Below are 19,230 nucleotides of genomic sequence, written 5' to 3' on the forward strand. Positions count from 1 at the left end.
TAACAAAAAGCACAGTCACTGGACACTGGTCCAACAGGTTCTAGGGTTGCAAAAAGAAAATCTTCAAAAACGTTCGCACAAAATGGTTATCAGACAAGGATCTCATACCTGCTTCCACTTGCTGGTGACCCGCACATACGCAGCATACTTCAGCTCTGGGGTGAGAGGAGCATTAAGGAAGCTGCCATATTGATGATTATCTCCAAGTGTTACTGACCCGGTAAGGTTGTGTGCTGGAAGAAGTGCCGCAGTGTAGTGACTGGGAGTGGAGTTGTAATGAGCGGGGGTGACTTTCAGGCAGCCACTTGTGTTACTCCCCAATTCACTAGAGACAATTATTTCATAATGGCTGCATAAAAAAAAAAATATAGACATCAGTCAAGATAAATCCTTACTGGATAATTAGTTTCATCCATCACAATTACCAACAGAAAAGGAAAAAAATTAAACCCATATAACCTTACTAGTAAAAAAAAGTAAAAATGTTACCGACCGTTCCTCCAGCTTAGACACTCCGAAAAAGTCGTAAAGGCAATCTGTCAGCAGGATTTCACCTAAACTTTTTATGTGTTAATGTATTTCTTCCAAAGACGAGTGCAGCAATAACTTTACATCGCCGGACCTTTCCTCCACTACTGAAAAATCTGCGTTTTAAACGTATATGAAAATGAGGCTGAAGAGCTATTGTAGATAAGTCTCCACCACTCCAGCTCTATTCCCCACCCTGCGCTGCCTCCTCCTTGTCTTTGAAAAAGCTACATGTGCATGTAAATAGTATGAGCAACCAGCCTTGTTAAAGCAGACAGCTGGGGGCTAGTATTCTCAGGTTGGTAAGTGCCCCCCCCCCAGCCTAAAAATAGTAGTCCACAGTCACCCAGAAAAGGCTCATCTATTATATGTGCCAGCTCTGGCGCTTTGCCCAGCTCTTCCCACCTTCCCTGTAGCGGTGGCAAGTGGGGTTCATATTTGTGGGGTTGATGTCATCTTTGTATTGTCAGGTAACATCAAGCCCGTGGATTACTAATGGAGTGGTGTCTATAAGGACCTATCCTTTACTAATCCTATAATTACTTGGTAAATAAAGACACAGCCAGAATAAAGTCCTTTATTAGAAATAAGATAAACAGAGTTTTCCATTTTATTTAAAAATAACAAACAGTTATACTCCCCTATCGCCTATTCCACCGAAGCACTCATTCTCCTGTAATAAAAGTAAAATAAAAAAACAATATACCATACCTGCAGGCGCGGGCTGGGCCGGGTGGCAAAGGGGCATGTGCCCCCCGGGCCGGTCACCCAGCAGCTGATTCGGGCTGCTGGTGGCCGGTGCTGTGTTCTCTATGTCCTGGCAGCTGCCTCACAGTGGAGCCGACACGCCCCCTGCTCCCTGTGTGCGGCCGGCTGCTGAGCAGTTACATGCAGAGGGGACACTGCTGCATGTGTAACTGCTGGAGATCTGCATGTGGATCATGGCCCAGACATCAGTGAGTACAGTAGTAACCTTCAGCTCTCTGTGTGGTGAGGAGGTGAACGCTGCTGCTCACCTCCCGATAAGTCCAGGTCCGGGCTCTATAGTATCAGTGGCCGCTCTGCTGATGCTCACAGATTTATTGCAGGGGTCTGAACTGTCACCCTGTCAGTGCCAGGTCATCGGCTCCAGGGTCACCAGACTGCAGGAAAGTTCAGTCTCCTGCAATAAATCTCCCTATACCGAGAGTGAGCACAGACTGTCTACAGAATCCAGCACTGGGGTGATCACACCTGAACCTGGTGACTGGACATCACATGCTATATACATGGCCCTGTATATATACAGTGCATGTATGTCCAGGGCCAGGTGCAGGATTGATCCATCCAGTGTATATAATATTGCATATCTGTGCCTATGGTATACCACTATCAGGGGCGTAACTACAGAGGTTGCAGCGGGGCCCGGAGTGCTAAGGGGCCCCTAAGCATGCTGAGCTACAAAATGGGCAGCTGAGCTACAAAATGGGCCGCCGGCCCCTTTAAAATCCTCTCCACAGGCCCTGGTGCGTGCTCTCTTGGTGAACGCTCTGACCAAGGCCGTGGCGGCCCACATGAGCACGGCCCTCGTTCGTGCTTGCGTACACGGCTGCAGCCTTTGTCAGTGAAGGCAAACAGGAGAGCGCACGCACCAGGGCCTGTGCAAAGGTTTGAAAAGTCCGCCACTGTGTGCACAGACGCCCGAGCCTCACTGTGTCTGACGCTGGCCAGAACCAGCGTCAGAGAACAGTGCTCTCCTCACCAATCCCCGGCCGGCATCCGCCCCACATCCTCAGCACCTCCGATGCCGGCTGGACAGTGGACCCTCCTCATCCTCCACTATCTCAGGTGAGAACCAAGATGAAAACTTTTTTATGTATATGCAGCATTTGAAGTTTGACCTGTCTACTGTATATATACACTGTTGTATATACAATATATAAGTGATACTGCGATTATATACCGCAGTAGCAGTATCACCTATATAATGTATGTACAGCAGTCTATATACATTATATAGGTGAAACTGCGGTACATACATTATATAGGTGATACCATTGTGTGTAATAAGAATGCAATTACATCGTACTTTTTTCCCCCTATGTGGTAAGGGATTTACTTGCTGCTTTTTTGTGCATTTTCACTAGCGCCGCTACATCTTTTCTATAAACCATTGTGTGTAATGTACTGCGACCGCTATGTATAGCCCATGTAGGTCAGCCACAGTGTGTGTGTGTGTATATATATATATATACCTACACACACACACAGCACCTAGCCTATATGGGCTATACATAGCAGTCACAGTATATTACACACACAGTGGTATCACCTATATAATGTACGTACTGCAGTCGCAGTTCCACCTATATAATGTGTGAGTGTGTGTGTGTGTGCGTGTGCATGTATGTATGTGTGTCTATGTGTGCTTATGTATGTGTGTGTATATATATATATATATATATATATGTGTGTGTGTGTGCATGTATGTATGCGTGTCTATGTATGTATGTGTTTGTATATATATACATATATATGTGTGTGTGCGTGTATGTATGTGTGACTATGTATGTGTGTGTATATATATATGCTTACCGGGGGTTGTGGGTGCAGTGAAGGGGGGTCTCAGGGTCGTTGCTGGAGGAGGCAGGAGTGGGGTGATGCTGCAGGCCAGGATGAGGGGGGCACTGATGTGCGGCGTGATGGTGTAGGGGGTCTTGTGCTGGTGCATGTCCGGTGCTGCTGCCGGGTGTCTCTGGGTGCCTGGCGGTTGCTGGCCGGTGCTGCGGGTGTCTCCGGTGCCCAGCAGTGCTGCGTGGGTGTCCGGCGCTGCCATTTTGCCCCGGTAATTCCACGGTTCCCTGTGTGGGTTTGCGGTGGACTCCGAGAATATGGCAGAGAATATGGGCTAATAAAGAGTCCACTGCTTAAAGGGATTGTCTCCCACTAGGACAACCTCGTCTTAAACTGAATGTTCGGCCGCGATAAATTGATAAAGCCTATACTCACCTCCTGTGCCAGCGCCATTCCCACAGAGGCTGTTATGTGGTGTTATGACACGTGTTGCCCGGAACCAATCAGTGCTGGTGTCACTGTCTTCGCCTTCAGACAAACTGAACATGAAGAGGACGTGCAGGATGAGCTGCTTGATCCCAGACGTCCTCTTCATGTTCAGATTGTGCGAAGATTGAGACAGTGACACCAGCACTGATTGGTTCCGGGCATCACGTGTCATAACACCACATAACAGCCTCTGTGGGAACGGCGCTGGCACAGGAGGTGAGTATAGGCTTTATTAATTTATCAGGGCCTGCGTGGTGTAAATCTAAGTATCTGTGTATGTACACCGCCAGTACCACTCCTCCTGTCCTGTATATATACACTGCACAGTACCACGCCTCCTGTCCTGTATACATACCCTGCACAGTACCGCTCCTCCTGTCCTGTATATATACACTGCACAGTACCACTCCTCCTGTCCTGTATATATACACTGCACAGTACCGCTTCTCCTGTATATATACACTGCACAGCACCGCTCCTCCTGTCCTGTATATATACACTGCACAGTACCGCTCCTCCTGTCCTGTATACATACCCTGCACAGTACCGCTCCTCCTGTCCTGTATATATACACTGCACAGTACCACTCCTCCTGTCCTGTATATATACACTGCACAGTACCACTCCTCCTGTCCTGTATATATACACTGCACAGTACCACTCCTCCTGTCCTGTATATATACACTGCACAGTACTACTCCTCCTGTCCTGTATATATACAATGCACAGTACCACTTCTCCTGCCCTGTATACATACCCTGCACAGTACTACTCCTCCTGTCCTGTATATATACAATGCACAGTACCACTTCTCCTGCCCTGTATACATACCCTGCACAGTACCACTCCTCCTGTCCTGTATATATACAATGCACAGTACCACTTCTCCTGCCCTGTATACATACCCTGCACAGTACCACTCCTCCTGTCCTGTATATATACAATGCACAGTACCACTCCTCCTGCCAATCCTGTTCCTGTCCTGTTCTCGGATAGGTGACATTGGTCTTTGGGAGGGTTAATATTGGTTTAATATTTTCAGGAATACTATGGGAAAATAAAAAATATATATATTGGAAAACACATTTAAATGGATTATACCAAGTAATCCCCTTTCCCGAGCGAGAACTATGTAGTTGCTGGGGTCCGACCGCTGGGACCCCCATGATCCTGAGAACCGGCGCTCTAAAGAAGCGGTCAATCGTGCGCACTGTGACGGCATTCACACATGGCTCTTCAAATAACGCCTTTAAGAGGAGCGTTGAAGGGCACAACACAGTATAGGAAAATCCACTGATTGGGTGTGGGGGGAGTGTTATAGTATGGGCTGGTGGGGTTTGTGTGGCATTGCTCCTTTTTTGTCCCAGTACGGCCCTGGACAGCTCTGCATACTTTGTACTGGTTTAAAGGTACCGTCACACTCATCAACTTTGCAACGAGAACGACAACAATCTGTGACGTTGCAGCGTCCTGGATAGCGATCTCGTTGTGTTTGACACGCAGCAGCGATCTGGATCCCGCTGTGCCATCGCTGGTCGGAGCTAGAAGGCCAGAACTTTATTTCGTCACCAGGTCGGCGTGTATCGTCATGTTTGACATCAAAAGCAACGACTCCAGCAATGAGCATAGGGCCCCTAGATGTGTGTCGGATCGGTACACTCCGGCTGTTTTACATGGAGCGAACAACCAGTGAGAACGATAAGTGAGTCGCCGTAACGTCACTGGATCGCTCCTGCATCGTTCTGGAGTTGCTGTGTTTGACGTCTCTACAGCGACCTAAACAGAGACGCTCCAGCGATCTAGTTTAGGTCGGCTCGTTGTTTATATCGCTGCAGCGTCGCTGAGTGTGACGGTTCCTTTACTCCCTGCATATTGTGGGGCAGCTGAAGGGTTCAGGTAGCAGTGTCATCGCCCTGTGTTGTTCTGTAGCCCACATTCCCACACTGACTATATACAGTGGGCAACTAAGGGGTAGACAGCAGTTCCTTATGAATAGTAGGGTCAGTGGGTAAATGTGTCTACCTGTTTTACAATGGTATGGCCCAAATGTGAGCTGAGGTAAAACATTGCCAGAAGCTAAGAGGGACCAAGCTTTCTTCTCTCTAGCCTCTGACATGTCCATACCCAGGCACTAATGCCCTCACACTTCTGCCAGTATGTACTGCCGTGTGTGTGGCAGTAGTTTTTCTAATAGTCTTATCACACCTGTCTACCATACTTCCTTGAGGCAGGACGGGAACCAAAGTTGACGTGTTCTAATATTGAGCTCCCATTTCCCAGCTCTGGAAATTCACCACTTACGGTTGGAGGATTGGCAGTGATTGCATGGTTTAGAGGAGCACACTTCCATTTATAAGGGGTTGTCCCCATCAAGCTGGGTTTACAGGAGGGATACCCTCCGCGGGGCTGGGGGTTGTGGTGTGTATACAGAATGTAAACTTCACTCTTGTGAACCCAGCCTACAACTAATTATGTAATGGTGCATGTATTACTAATGCAGATGACGTTTGTGTGTGTCGCCATTTCTAATTCATCTATATATTTTACTATATTATACTGCTCTGTAGTAAGCTCGGTTCTGCGCCCATATGTCTGTAGTAAGCTCGGTTCTGCGCCCATATGTCTGTAGTAAGCTCCGTTCTGCTCCCATATCTCTGCAGTAAGCTCGGTTCTGCTCCTATATCTCTGTAGGAAGCTCTGTTCTGCTCCCATGTCTCTGAAGTAAGCTCGGTTCTGCTCCCATATCTCTGTAGTAAGCTCGGTTCTGCTCCCATATCTCTGTACCAGCCTGTTTTTAAAGCCTGTTATTTCTGCTGCTTTAATGCAATGGCCAGAGGTAAGCAGGGAAAAGGAGGGCCACCGTAACTCGAGGGCCACTGCCTTGTGATTGCCCCCCAGGCTGAAAAGTGCCAGCCAGCCCCTGCATACCTGTCTGTCATTCTGTCCCATGCCGTAATCAATGTCTGGGGGATTAATAGTTTTTAACCTGGACGGTGCCAAGATACGACCGTCCAGGCTGAGAACCACAAGTGAATGAGCTGCTGGGAGCGCAGCCTCAGTGACTAGCGGTGACGTCATCGAGGTTAGGTACGGTCACTGAGGCTGCAATCCCAGCAGGGCTGAACTGTTGTGACCTCAGCACTGTGGGAAAAAGTCAGTAATGAGGTCAACGCAGTTCAAGCTCAGTGACTTCACCGCAGATCATGGTGAGAAATTCTCATGGTGATCTGCTGTGAATCCACTCAGCTTGAACTGTGGTGAACTCAGTGACTTTTTCTCATGGTGCTAGCGGGGATCTCACAGAGGTCACAGCAGTTCAGCCCGGCTGGGAACTCAGCCTCAGTGACCGGATGTAAACTCGATGTCACCGACAGTCACTGAGGCTCCGCTCACAGTAGTGGTGCTCAGCCTGGACAGTTGCATCTTGGTATCATCCAGGTTGAAAACTATTTATCCCCCAAACATGGATTACGGCATGGGACAGAAGGGTGGAATTAGGCATTAGGTGAGTACCACTGTGTTTGTTATTTTTAAATAAAAATGGAAAACTGTGTTTAGTCTTATTTCTTATTAAGGACTTTATTCTGATTGTGTCTTTATTTACCATACAACTATAGGATTAGCATAGGATCGGTGTTTCATAGACGCCTCTCCATTACTAATCTGTGGGCTTGATGTCACCTGGTCATACAGAGGTGACATTAACCCCACAAATATGAACCCCACTTGCCACCGCTACATGGCAAGTGGATAGAGCTGGGCAAAACACCAGAATTGGCACATCTAATAGATGTGGCTTTTCTGGGCAGTTGCAGGCTGTTATGTTTAGGCTGGGGGTCAATATCCATGGCCCCTTACCAGCCTGGGAATACCAGCTCCCAGCTGCCTGCTACAGCAAGGCTGGTTGTCAAAAATGGAGGAACACCACGCAGTTTTATTTAAATTATTTATTTAAATAATTAAAAATATGGCATGGGGACCCCTCTATTCTTGATAACCAACATTGCTGAAGCTGACATCTGCGGGTTGCAGCCCCCAGCTATGAGTTTTGCCTGGCTGGTTATCAAAAATACAGGGGAACCCACACAGTGTTTTTATAAAAAAATATTTATTTACAGTTCTGGAGTAGCTGATGAATACTCCCATCTACCACTCCTGCTCTCACTGTTATTAGCGGCAGCAAGTGTCAGCTGATGGGAGTTGTAGTGCCATTAGCTGATACCCAGTGACCGGAGGTAACCTTGGTGACTTCACTGCCTGTCACTGACGCTGCGTTCCCAGCATCTCATTCACCGGTGGTTCTCAGCTTGGATGGTCGCATCTTGGCACCATCCAAGGTGAAAACTATTAATCCCCCAGATATGGATTACGGCGTGAGACAGAACGACAGACAGGTATGGTATATTGTTTTTTTATTTTAGTTTTATTACAGAATGAAGACTTCGGTGGAATTAGGGATTAGGTGAGTGTAACCGTTTGCTATTTTTAAATAAAATGTTAAACTGTGTTTGTCTTATTTCTAATAAAGGACTTTATTCTGGCTGTGTCTTTATTTTCCATGTAACTATAGGATTAGTAATGGATAGGTTCTTATAGACGGCTCTCCATTACTAAGCCGTGGGCTTGATGTCACCTGACAATACAAAAGGTGACATCAACCCCACAAATATGAACCCCACTTGCCACTGCTACAGGGCAAGTGGGAAGAGCCGGGCAAAGAGCCAGGATTGGCGCATCTAATAGAAGTGCCTTTTCTGGGCAGTTGCGGGCTGCTATTTTTAGGCTGGGGGGGCTATATCCATGGTCCCTTACCAGCCTGAGAATACCAGCCCCCAGCTGTCTGCTTGAACAAGGCTGGTTCTCAAAAATGGGGGGACCCAACGCCGTTTTTTAAAAATTATTTATTTAAATAATTAAAAAATATGATGTGGGGATGCCTCTATTCTTGATAACCATCCTTGCTGAAGCAGACAGCTGAGGATTGCAGCCCCCAGCTCTGATTTTTGCCTGGCTGGTAATCAAAATACAGGGGAACCCAAGCTGTTTTTTTTTTAATTATTTATTTACAGCGCAGGAGCAGCTGATGAATACTCCCATCTGCCACTCCTGCTCTCACTGTTATTAGCGGCAGCAGGTGTCAGATGATGGGAGCTGTAGCCCCATCAGCTGACTCCAGTGATCCGAGGTAAACTTTATACCTCCTATCACAGCTGAGCGCTCACACTCTGCTCTGACAGCATGGGAACTCCGGCTCTCTGACCGGTGAGGATGATTTCACCGCCGATCAGAAGCACTACATCGGTGTTTCCCATGCTGACACACAATGACCTCTCTCGACTCCCTCAAACACACGTTCAGCTTAACCAAATATTCGTGTTTTCAATGCCGAATGTGGAGGAATCTTCTGCCAGAAACCTCCTCATCTTCAAGAGAACAAAAGGTTGTGCGATTTCAGACTGCCCAGTCTCATCCCTCCTAACATCATCTGTTGGAGAAAAGTCTGGAGACCATCAGACATCTTAGGTAGAGATAGGTGAACCTGAACAGTAAAGTTCAGCTTCCATACTGAACACCTAATGTTCAGACATGGACACCAGGAAGTCCGTATTACTGTTTGGGTTTGGCCCACCAAACACTCGCTGTTTGTCATGTTGTCATGTGCATGACAGTGAGACAAACAACGCTTCAGATCAGCGGTAAGATTATCACCGCCGGTCAGACAGATGCGGTTCCCATACTGTCAAAAAACAGTGAGCATACAGCTGTTATTGGAGGTATAAAGTTTAACTCCAGTCACTGGTGTCGGTTGATGGGACTACTGCTCCCATCAGCTGACACCTGCTGCCACTACTAAGAGTGAGGGCAGGCGGCTGATGGGAGTATTCATCAGCCACCACTGTAAGTAAATACTTAAAAAAAAAAAAAAAAAGTAGTGGGTTAACCTTTGTTTTTGATAACCAGCCAGGCAAAACTCACAGCTGGGGGCTGCAGCCCTCAGCTGTCAGCTTCACCAAGTTTGGTTTTCAAGAATAGAGGGGTCCCCACGCCGTATTTTTAATTATTTAAATATTTTTTTTTTTAAATGGTGCGGTGTCACCCCATTTTTGACAACCAGCCTTGCTAAAGCAGACAGCTGGGGGCTGGTATTCTCAGGCTGGTGAGGGGCCATGGATATTGCCGCCCAGCCTAAAAATAGCAGCCCACAGTCACCCAGAAAAGGCACATCTATTAGATGCACCAATTCTGGTGCTTTGCCCGGCTCTTTCCACTTGCCCTGTAGCAGTGGCAAGTGGGGTTCATATTTGTGGGGTTGATGTCCCATTGTATTTTCAGGTGGCATCAAGCCCACGGATTAGTAATGGAGAAGCATCTATAAGACACCTATTCATTACTAATCCTATAGTTATATGGTAAATAAAGACACAGCCAGAATAAAGTCCTTTATTAGAAATAAAACTAAACACAGTTTTCCATTATTATTTAAAAATAACAAAAACAGCTATAGTCACCTAACGCCTAATTCCACCAAAGCCCTCATCTCCTGTAATAAAACTAAAATAAAATACAACCATATACCATACCTGTCTGTTCTGTCCCACACCGTAATCCATGTCTGGGGGAAAAACAGTTTTCAACCTGGACGGTGCCAAGATGTGACCGTCCAGGCTGAGAACCGCTGATGGATAAACTTTTTGTAACTGATCGGCTGAACCCGAAAATCCAGGTGTCTGCCCATCTCTAATCGTATGGGGGCTTCTAGAGTCCTGCCCCTCAATCTAGTGATTGACAGCTTTCCTTCAGTACTGTCATATAATGGCCTGGACACCTTAGACCAGGGGTCTCAAACTGCATTCCTCAAGGGCTGCAAACAGGTCATGTTTTCCGGATTTCTTTGTATTGCACAGGTGACTGCACAGATAATGATTCCAGCACCTTGTGCAATGCTAAGGAAATCGTGAAGACACGAATGGTTTGCAGCCCTCGAGGAATGCAGTTTGAGACCCCTGCCTTAGACCATGAGGTTTATTCATTAATATTGGCTTATCTTGTTCAGCTGCTTCTCACCTTATTGGCCCATGGACATCCGGCACCGGGTGAAGTTGAACGGTGAAATCCTTTTTCTCAAACTTTGGATCAGGAGGATCTGAAATAAAAACGAAAACAGACTGTCAGCTCTGCAGGATCCTTTACCACTAGATCTCATTTACACGACCATCAGCCATGCCTCCCTTTTATTATAACATTTGAGCACTCATCCTTCAGCCAATCATATCCGAGCGTTCTGTGGTTGACAGACGTTAGGTTTTCAGTGAGGGTGTCTCCTTTTGTCAGCCAATCATGTCCAAGCATTTTTTATTATGGGATTTGGGCAGCCAGCCATATCTGAGAGTTTTTTGATTAGTAGAACGGGTGGGTGTTATGGGGGTTTATTTTCCAGCCTTCATTTAATCTTATAAGATCGCTCTTTTGTTGTTGGAGATGACAACTGGTGGATGTCTATTGTCGTTACATCGTCTAGGAATACATGAGCATTTCTTTCTTCTCAGAGAGGGCAGGTTGGTCGGGATATTCTTATGTCCTTAACCCATCATATCTGAGTGTTCTTCGGTTGTTGGGCGTGACAAGTGATGGTGGGGTCACCCTCTTGCCTTAACCAGTCATATCCTAGAGTTCTTTTGTTGTCAGATAGAACAAGTGGTGGTGACGCTATCCTATCACATCAGAGTTTTTCGGTTCTTAGAGAGAACACGTGGTGGTGGGGCTATGTTCTTGTCTCAGCCAATCAGAAAGCTCAACCAAAGAACTCTTGTATAGAAGTCATTATACAGAGATAATACAGAACATTTGATGGTGAAATGGCATGGGTCACATGGGGTCAGTTTTAGTACTTGTGTGAGCAGGTTGCGGGATGCTGTGACAGACAGGAGGCAGAGCAAGAGTTAATCATTTTAATTAACACTGGATTACTCCGTGCAAGGAGATAAACTGTGAACGGGGAGGTAGACAGTTCAAAATGTGAATAGTATGAAGGGGTAAAGAACAGTGGAAAAAGGTATTAACAGTTCTTGTTGGGTCAACTTATCCTGTCAGTCATTTTCTAGGACGAGGTGGACCACAGAGCAGGTGACGGCGCCCACAATGGCTGGAGCGACGCTTGTCCGATGAGGTCCTGAAGGCAACGATGTTCCGTCTTCTCGTGGCAGCGGTCGGTCTCCGGTACCTTCCACTGAGCCTCTAGTCCATATAGTGATGTGGCCGGGGAAGCTTGGGCCACTGCACTGTCTGAGCTCACCATGGTCCAGCAGATATACACTGGGGAATCAGGACGCAGATGGCGGTCCTGCACCCGGTCTCTTAGGCAGCACGGGCACAGGATTCATGGGCCCGGAGCGTTTGGCACCTCGCTTCGTGGTGGTCAATGGGCACACTGCACGCCTCACCTCACAGTGTCAGCAGTGATGATGGCGATTCGCGGGCGCGGGCCTGCACTGCACCGATACTCACAGGCCGGGCCTCTCACTTCTACCTGCTGCGCGCTGTCTGTTCCCCCAAACCTTCCTGTTTCCATGAACGCTGAGGCTGTGTACCCTTGGCTACACCCCCTGCTTCTGCCTGCAGGATTGGTCCTGTCTCTTAAGCTTCCCCCAGATGACAGAGAAGACCGCCCCAACACTTCTGGAATTGATACAGAATAGGTATCCGCGTCACGGTCCCTCTTACACTTGCAGTGCTTGTACCCATTAGTGTAGAAACACAAAAGTGCCATTCCAGGCCAGCTGGAGAGAGAGAGAGCAGACAGAGGAGGAACAATTTGTACTACCCAGCAGAAAGCCGGTGTCCCAGCTAATAGTGGGGGTGAGTAGCACTCACTGCTAACCTGCAGCCAATTTTCATGTTTGAATAAAACTAGGATGAAAAAGACAAAAGTCGGGTTTTATTTTCCTCTGTCTGAATTTTCATTTTTGCACATTCGTTTTTTCCATACCTCTTTACGAAAGCCATTTCTCTTATTTTTCTGTCAACATAGAAGTCTAAGGATTTATTTTTGTGGGACAAGTGGTAGTTTTGGATAATCCCACCATCCCTTATAGTATATAATGTTCTGGTGTCAGGAATTCTCCGCTCAGTGAGTGATTGCTATGCTGGTCTATGGACACTGTCTTGCTGAGTTCCCTATGTCTTGATTGACAGCTTAGCTGTCCAGTACTGTGATTGGCTTGCTGGGCTGTTGGTGCTTTGATTGACAGCTCAGCTGCCCAATCTGTGACTGGGAGGTTCGGGACTTTCCCCAGGTGTTCGGTGTCCTGGTGATTTCCTGGTTGCTTGGCTGAGCTGTCTGCCTGTGATCCCTGCCAGATGTAGTTTGTGCTTCCTGGTGAGTGATAGCCTGATTCCAGTGCCTGACCCTTTGGACCGTGTTCTGACTACCCCTTTGTCTTGTCCTTCAGCTTTGATCCGCTATCTCTTGTTATTGACCCTGGACTGTGACCTGACTTACAGCTTTGTCTTTTCCCTTGGTTAACTGCGTACTCTCTTGGTATCGACCCCCGAAGATCTGAATATTCTGCCTCACGGTCTGTCCTTGAGTAGTGACAAGCATCACAACTGGAAGTGAAATGGTCAAAAATGCAAAACTCTGAGTCTAAAAGGTTCCATGGGTTTTGTTAGTACAGCAATACACTCTGCCGCTGCATGGTTTCTCTATGTCTGCAGTGTGAATACGCCCGTGTACTTCCAATATGTAATGTGCCAATACTTATGTAAGTGAAATTGACCAATCAGCAATATTCTCCAGGCCAGTCTGAATACGGCCATTCTAAACATGTAGAGTTTATTTTCTGTTAGCTCAGTAATGAAGAAAATTAGGAAATTAAAAAAATGGTTAGACAGTGATGCCATTTTCTGAGACACAATTATTTTTATTTAGGTGGTGTGCAGACCAAAAAGACTACGTTCAATTTTAAGTTTTTTATTTATTTATTTTTTAACCTGTAAATCATCCGTCTGCTTGTTATCTGCACTGTAATCATCGACTACTGCAGTATTTAGCAAAAATCACACTCTCCTATGAAGCCAAACCAAAGGCTAAGCTTGAAGTACCAATATGGAAGACATAGGGATAGCTTCTCCCAGCAGTGGCAGCAGAGACAGAATGTTATCATACATGTTATTGTGTATCTCTGTATACAGGGAGCTCCCCCTAGTGGTGGCTGCAGACAGGATCTTATCATGTATCTCTGTATACAGGGAGCTCCCACTAGTGGTGGCTGCAGACAGGATCTTATCATGTATCTCTGTATACAGGGAGCTCCCCCTAGTGGTGACTGAATACAGGATCTTATCATGTATCTCTGTATACAGGGAGCTCCCCCTAGTGGTGACTGCAGACAGGATCTTATCATGTATCTCTGTATACAGGGAGCTCCCCCTAGTGGTGACTGAATACAGGATCTTATCATGTATCTCTGTATACAGGGAGCTCCTACTAGTGGTGACTGAATACAGGATCTTATCATGTATCTCTGTATACAGGGAGCTCCCCCTAGTGGTGACTGAATACAGGATCTTATCATGTATCTCTGTATACAGGGAGCTCCCCCTAGTGGTGACTGCAGACAGGATCTTATCATGTATCTCTGTATACAGGGAGCTCCCACTAGTGGAGACTGCAGACAGGATCTTATCATGTATCTCTGTATACAGGGAGCTCCCCCTAGTGGTGGCTGCAGACAGAATCTTATGTATCTCTATATACAGGGAGCTCCCCCTAGTGGTGACTGCAGACAGGATCTTATCATGTATCTCTGTATACAGGGAGCTCCCACTAGTGGAGACTGCAGACAGGATCTTACCATGTATCTCTGTATACAGGGAGCTCCCCCTAGTGGTGGCTGCAGACAGGATCTTATCATGTATCTCTGTATACAGGGAGCTCCCCCTAGTGGTGGCTGCAGACAGGATCTTATCATGTATCCCTCTATACAGGGAGCTCCCCCTAGTGGTGACTGCAGACAGAATCTTATGTATCTCTATATACAGGGAGCTCCTCCTAGTGGTGGCTGCAGACAGGATCTTATCATGTATCTCTGTATACAGGGAGCTCCCCCTAGTGGTGACTGCAGACAGGATCTTATCATGTATCTCTGTATACAGGGAGCTCCCCCTAGTGGTGACTGCAGACAGGATCTTATCATGTATCTCTATATACAGGGAGCTCCCCCTAGTGGTGGCTGCAGACAGAATCTTATCATGTATCCCTCTATACAGGGAGCTTCCCCTAGTGGTGGCTGCAGACAGGATCTTATCATGTATCTCTGTATACAGGGAGCTCCCCCTAGTGGTGACTGCAGACAGGATCTTATCATGTATCTCTGTATACAGGGAGCTCCCCCTAGTGGTGACTGCAGACAGAATCTTATGTATCTCTATATACAGGGAGCTCCTCCTAGTGGTGGCTGCAGACAGGATCTTATCATGTATCCCTCTATACAGGGAGCTCCCCCTAGTGGTGACTGCAGACAGAATCTTATGTATCTCTATATACAGGGAGCTCCCCCTAGTGGTGGCTGCAGACAGGATCTTATCATGTATCTCTGTATACAGGGAGCTCCCCCTAGTGGTGACTGCAGACAGGATCTTATCATGTATCTCTGTATACAGGGAGCTCCCCCTAGTGGTGGCTGCAGACAGGATCTTATCACGTATCTCTGTATACAGGGAGCTCCCCCTAGTGGTGACTGCAGACAGGATCTTATCATGTATCTCTGTATACAGGGAGCTCCCCTAGTGGTGACTGCAGACAGGATCTTATCATGTATCTCTGTATACAGGGAGCTCCCCCTAGTGGTGGCTGCAGACAGAATATTATCATGTATCTCTGTATACAGGGAGCTCCCCCTAGTGGTGGCTGCGGGCAGGGTCTTATGTATCTTTGTATACGGGGAGCTCCCCCTAGTGGTGACTGCAGACAGGATCTTATCATGTATCTCTGTATACAGGGAGCTCCCCCTAGTGGAGACTGCAGACAGGATCTTATCATGTATCTCTGTATACAGGGAGCTCCCCCTAGTGGTGGCTGCAGACAGGATCTTATCATGTATCTCTGTATACAGGGAGCTCCCCCTAGTGGTGGCTGCAGACAGGATCTTATCATGTATCCCTCTATACAGGGAGCTCCCCCTAGTGGTGACTGCAGACAGAATCTTATGTATCTCTATATACAGGGAGCTCCCCCTAGTGGTGACTGCAGACAGGATCTTATCATGTATCTCTGTATACAGGGAGCTCCCCTAGTGGTGACTGCAGACAGGATCTTATCATGTATCTCTGTATACAGGGAGCTCCCCCTAGTGGTGGCTGCAGACAGAATATTATCATGTATCTCTGTATACAGGGAGCTCCCCCTAGTGGTGACTGCAGACAGGATCTTATCATGTATCTCTGTATACAGGGAGCTCCCCCTAGTGGTGGCTGCAGACAGGATCTTATCATGTATCTCTGTATACAGGGAGCTCCCCCTAAAGGAGACTGCAGACAGGATCTTATCATGTATCTCTGTATACAGGGAGCTCCCCCTAGTGGTGACTGCAGACAGGATCTTATCATGTATCCCTCTATACAGGGAGCTCCCCCTAGTGGTGACTGCAGACAGGATCTTATCATGTATCTCTGTATACAGGGAGCTCCCCCTAGTGGTGACTGCAGACAGGATCTTATCATGTATCTCTATATACAGGGAGCTCCCCCTAGTGGTGACTGCAGACAGGATCTTATCATGTATCTCTGTATACAGGGAGCTCCCCTAGTGGTGACTGCAGACAGGATCTTATCATGTATCTCTGTATACAGGGAGCTCCCCCTAGTGGTGTCTGCAGACAGGATCTTATCATGTATCTCTGTATACAGGGAGCTCCCCTAGTGGTGACTGCAGACAGGATCTTATCATGTATCTCTGTATACAGGGAGCTCCCCCTAGTGGTGACTGCAGACAGGATCTTATCATGTATCTCTGTATACAGGGAGCTCCCCCTAGTGGTGACTGCAGACAGGATCTTATCATGTATCTCTGTATACAGGGAGCTCCCCTAGTGGAGACTGCAGACAGGATCGTATCATGTATCTCTGTATACAGGGAGCTCCCCCTAGTGGTGGCTGCAGACAGGATCTTATCATGTATCTCTGTATACAGGGAGCTCCCCCTAGTGGTGGCTGCAGACAGGATCTTATCATGTATCTCTGTATACAGGGAGCTCCCCCTAGTGGTGGCTGCAGACAGGATCTTATCATGTATCTCTGTATAGAGGGAGCTCCCCCTAGTGGTGGCTGCAGACAGGATCTTATCATGTATCTCTGTATACAGGGAGCTCCCCCTAGTGGTGGCTGCAGACAGGATCTTATCATGTATCTCTGTATACAGGGAGCTCCCCCTAGTGGTGGCTGCAGACAGGATCTTATCATGTATCTCTGTATACAGGGAGCTCCCCCTAATGGTGACTGCAGACAGGATCTTATCATGTATCTCTATATACAGGGAGCTCCCCCTAGTGGTGACTGCAGACAGGATCTTATCTTATGTATCTCTGTATACAGGGAGCTCCCCCTAGTGGTGGCTGCAGACAGGATCTTATCATGTATCTCTGTATACAGGGAGCTCCCCCTAGTGGTGGCTGCAGACAGGATCTTATCATGTATCCCTCTATACAGGGAGCTCCCCCTAGTGGTGACTGCAGACAGAATCTTATTTATCTCTATATACAGGGAGCTCCCCCTAGTGGTGACTGCAGACAGGATCTTATCATGTATCTCTGTATACAGGGAGCTTCCCCTAGTGGTGGCTGCAGACAGGATCTTATCATGTATCTCTGTATACAGGGAGCTCCCCCTAGTGGTGGCTGCAGACAGGATCTTATCATGTATCTCTGTATACAGGGAGCTCCCCCTAGTGGTGGCTGCAGACAGGATCTTATCATGTATCTCTGTATAGAGGGAGCTCCCCCTAGTGGTGGCTGCAGACAGGATCTTATCATGTATCTCTGTATACAGGGAGCTCCCCCTAATGGTGACTGCAGACAGGATCTTATCATGTATCTCTATATACAGGGAGCTCCCCCTAGTGGTGACTGCAGACAGGATCTTATCATGTATCTCTGTATACAGGGAGCTCCCCCTAGTGGAGACTGCAGACAGGATCTTATCATGTATCTCTGTATACAGGGAGCTCCCCCTAGTGGTGGCTGCAGACAGGATCTTATCATGTATCTCTGTATACAGGGAGCTCCCCCTAGTGGTGGCTGCAGACAGGATCTTATCATGTATCCCTCTATACAGGGAGCTCCCCCTAGTGGTGACTGCAGACAGAATCTTATTTATCTCTATATACAGGGAGCTCCCCCTAGTGGTGACTGCAGACAGGATCTTATCATGTATCTCTGTATACAGGGAGCTCCCCTAGTGGTGACTGCAGACAGGATCTTATCATGTATCTCTGTATACAGGGAGCTCCCCCTAGTGGTGGCTGCAGACAGAATATTATCATGTATCTCTGTATACAGGGAGCTCCCCCTAGTGGTGACTGCAGACAGGATCTTATCATGTATCTCTGTATACAGGGAGCTCCCCCTAGTGGTGACTGCAGACAGGATCTTATCATGCATCTCTGTATACAGGGAGCTCCCCCTAGTGGTGGCTGCAGCCAGGATCTTCTCATATATCTCTGTATACAGGGAGCTCCCCCTAGTGGTGGCTGCAGACAGGATCTTATCATGTGTCTCTGTATACAGGGAGCTCCCCCTAGTGGTGACTGCAGACAGGATCTTATCATGTATCTCTGTATACAGGGAGCTCCCCCTAGTGGTGGCTGCAGACAGGATCTTATCATGTATCTCTGTATACAGGGAGCTCCCCCTAGTGGTGACTGCAGACAGGGTCTTATCATGTATCTCTGTATACAGGGAGCTCCCCCTAGTAGTGGCTGCAGACAGGATCTTATCATGTATCTCTGTATACAGGGAGCTCCCCCTAGTGGTGACTGCAGACAGGATCTTATCATGTATCTCTGTATACAGGGAGCTCCCCCTAGTGGTGGCTGCAGCCAGGATCTTCTCATATATCTCTGTATACAGGGAGCTCCCCCTAGTGGTGACTGCAGACAGGATCTTATCATGTATCTCTGTACACAGGGAGCTCCCCCTAGTGGTGGCTGCAGACAGAATCTTATCATGTATCTCTGTATACAGGGAGCTCCCCCTAGTGGTGGCAGCAGACAGAATCTTATCATGTATCTCTGTATACAGGGAGCTCCCTCTAGTGGTGGCTGCAGACAGGATCTTATCATGCATCTCTGTATACAGGGAGCTCCCCCTAGTGGTGGCTGCAGCCAGGATCTTCTCATATATCTCTGTATACAGGGAGCTCCCCCTAGTGGTGACTGCAGACAGGATCTTATCATGTATCTCTGTATACAGGGAGCTCCCCCTAGTGGTGGCTGCAGACAGGGTCTTATCATGTATCTCTGTATACAGGGAGCTCCCCCTAGTAGTGGCTGCAGACAGGATCTTATCATGTATCTCTGTATACAGGGAGCTCCCCCTAGTGGTGACTGCAGACAGGATCTTATCATGTATCTCTGTATACAGGGAGCTCCCCCTAGTGGTGGCTGCA

At 47.5% G+C, this 19,230-nt stretch overlaps 1 protein-coding gene across 1 annotated transcript in view; it reads right to left on the reverse strand.

Annotated features, from left to right (window-relative positions):
* LOC138658224 (receptor-type tyrosine-protein phosphatase alpha-like) overlaps window positions 1-19,230 on the reverse strand; it is a 210,577-nt gene that overhangs the window by 81,770 nt on the left and 109,577 nt on the right. Inside the window, exons 11-12 of the mRNA XM_069745730.1 lie at window positions 10,636-10,714; window positions 109-349 (exon numbers count right to left, since the gene is read on the reverse strand). Of these exons, the coding sequence (XP_069601831.1) occupies window positions 109-349; window positions 10,636-10,714 (320 nt within the window). The remainder of the gene's footprint in view (window positions 1-108; window positions 350-10,635; window positions 10,715-19,230) is intronic.

Source organism: Ranitomeya imitator, chromosome 1 (assembly GCF_032444005.1).
Source record: "Ranitomeya imitator isolate aRanImi1 chromosome 1, aRanImi1.pri, whole genome shotgun sequence".
In the NCBI taxonomy this organism is placed as follows: Eukaryota; Metazoa; Chordata; class Amphibia; order Anura; family Dendrobatidae; genus Ranitomeya; species Ranitomeya imitator.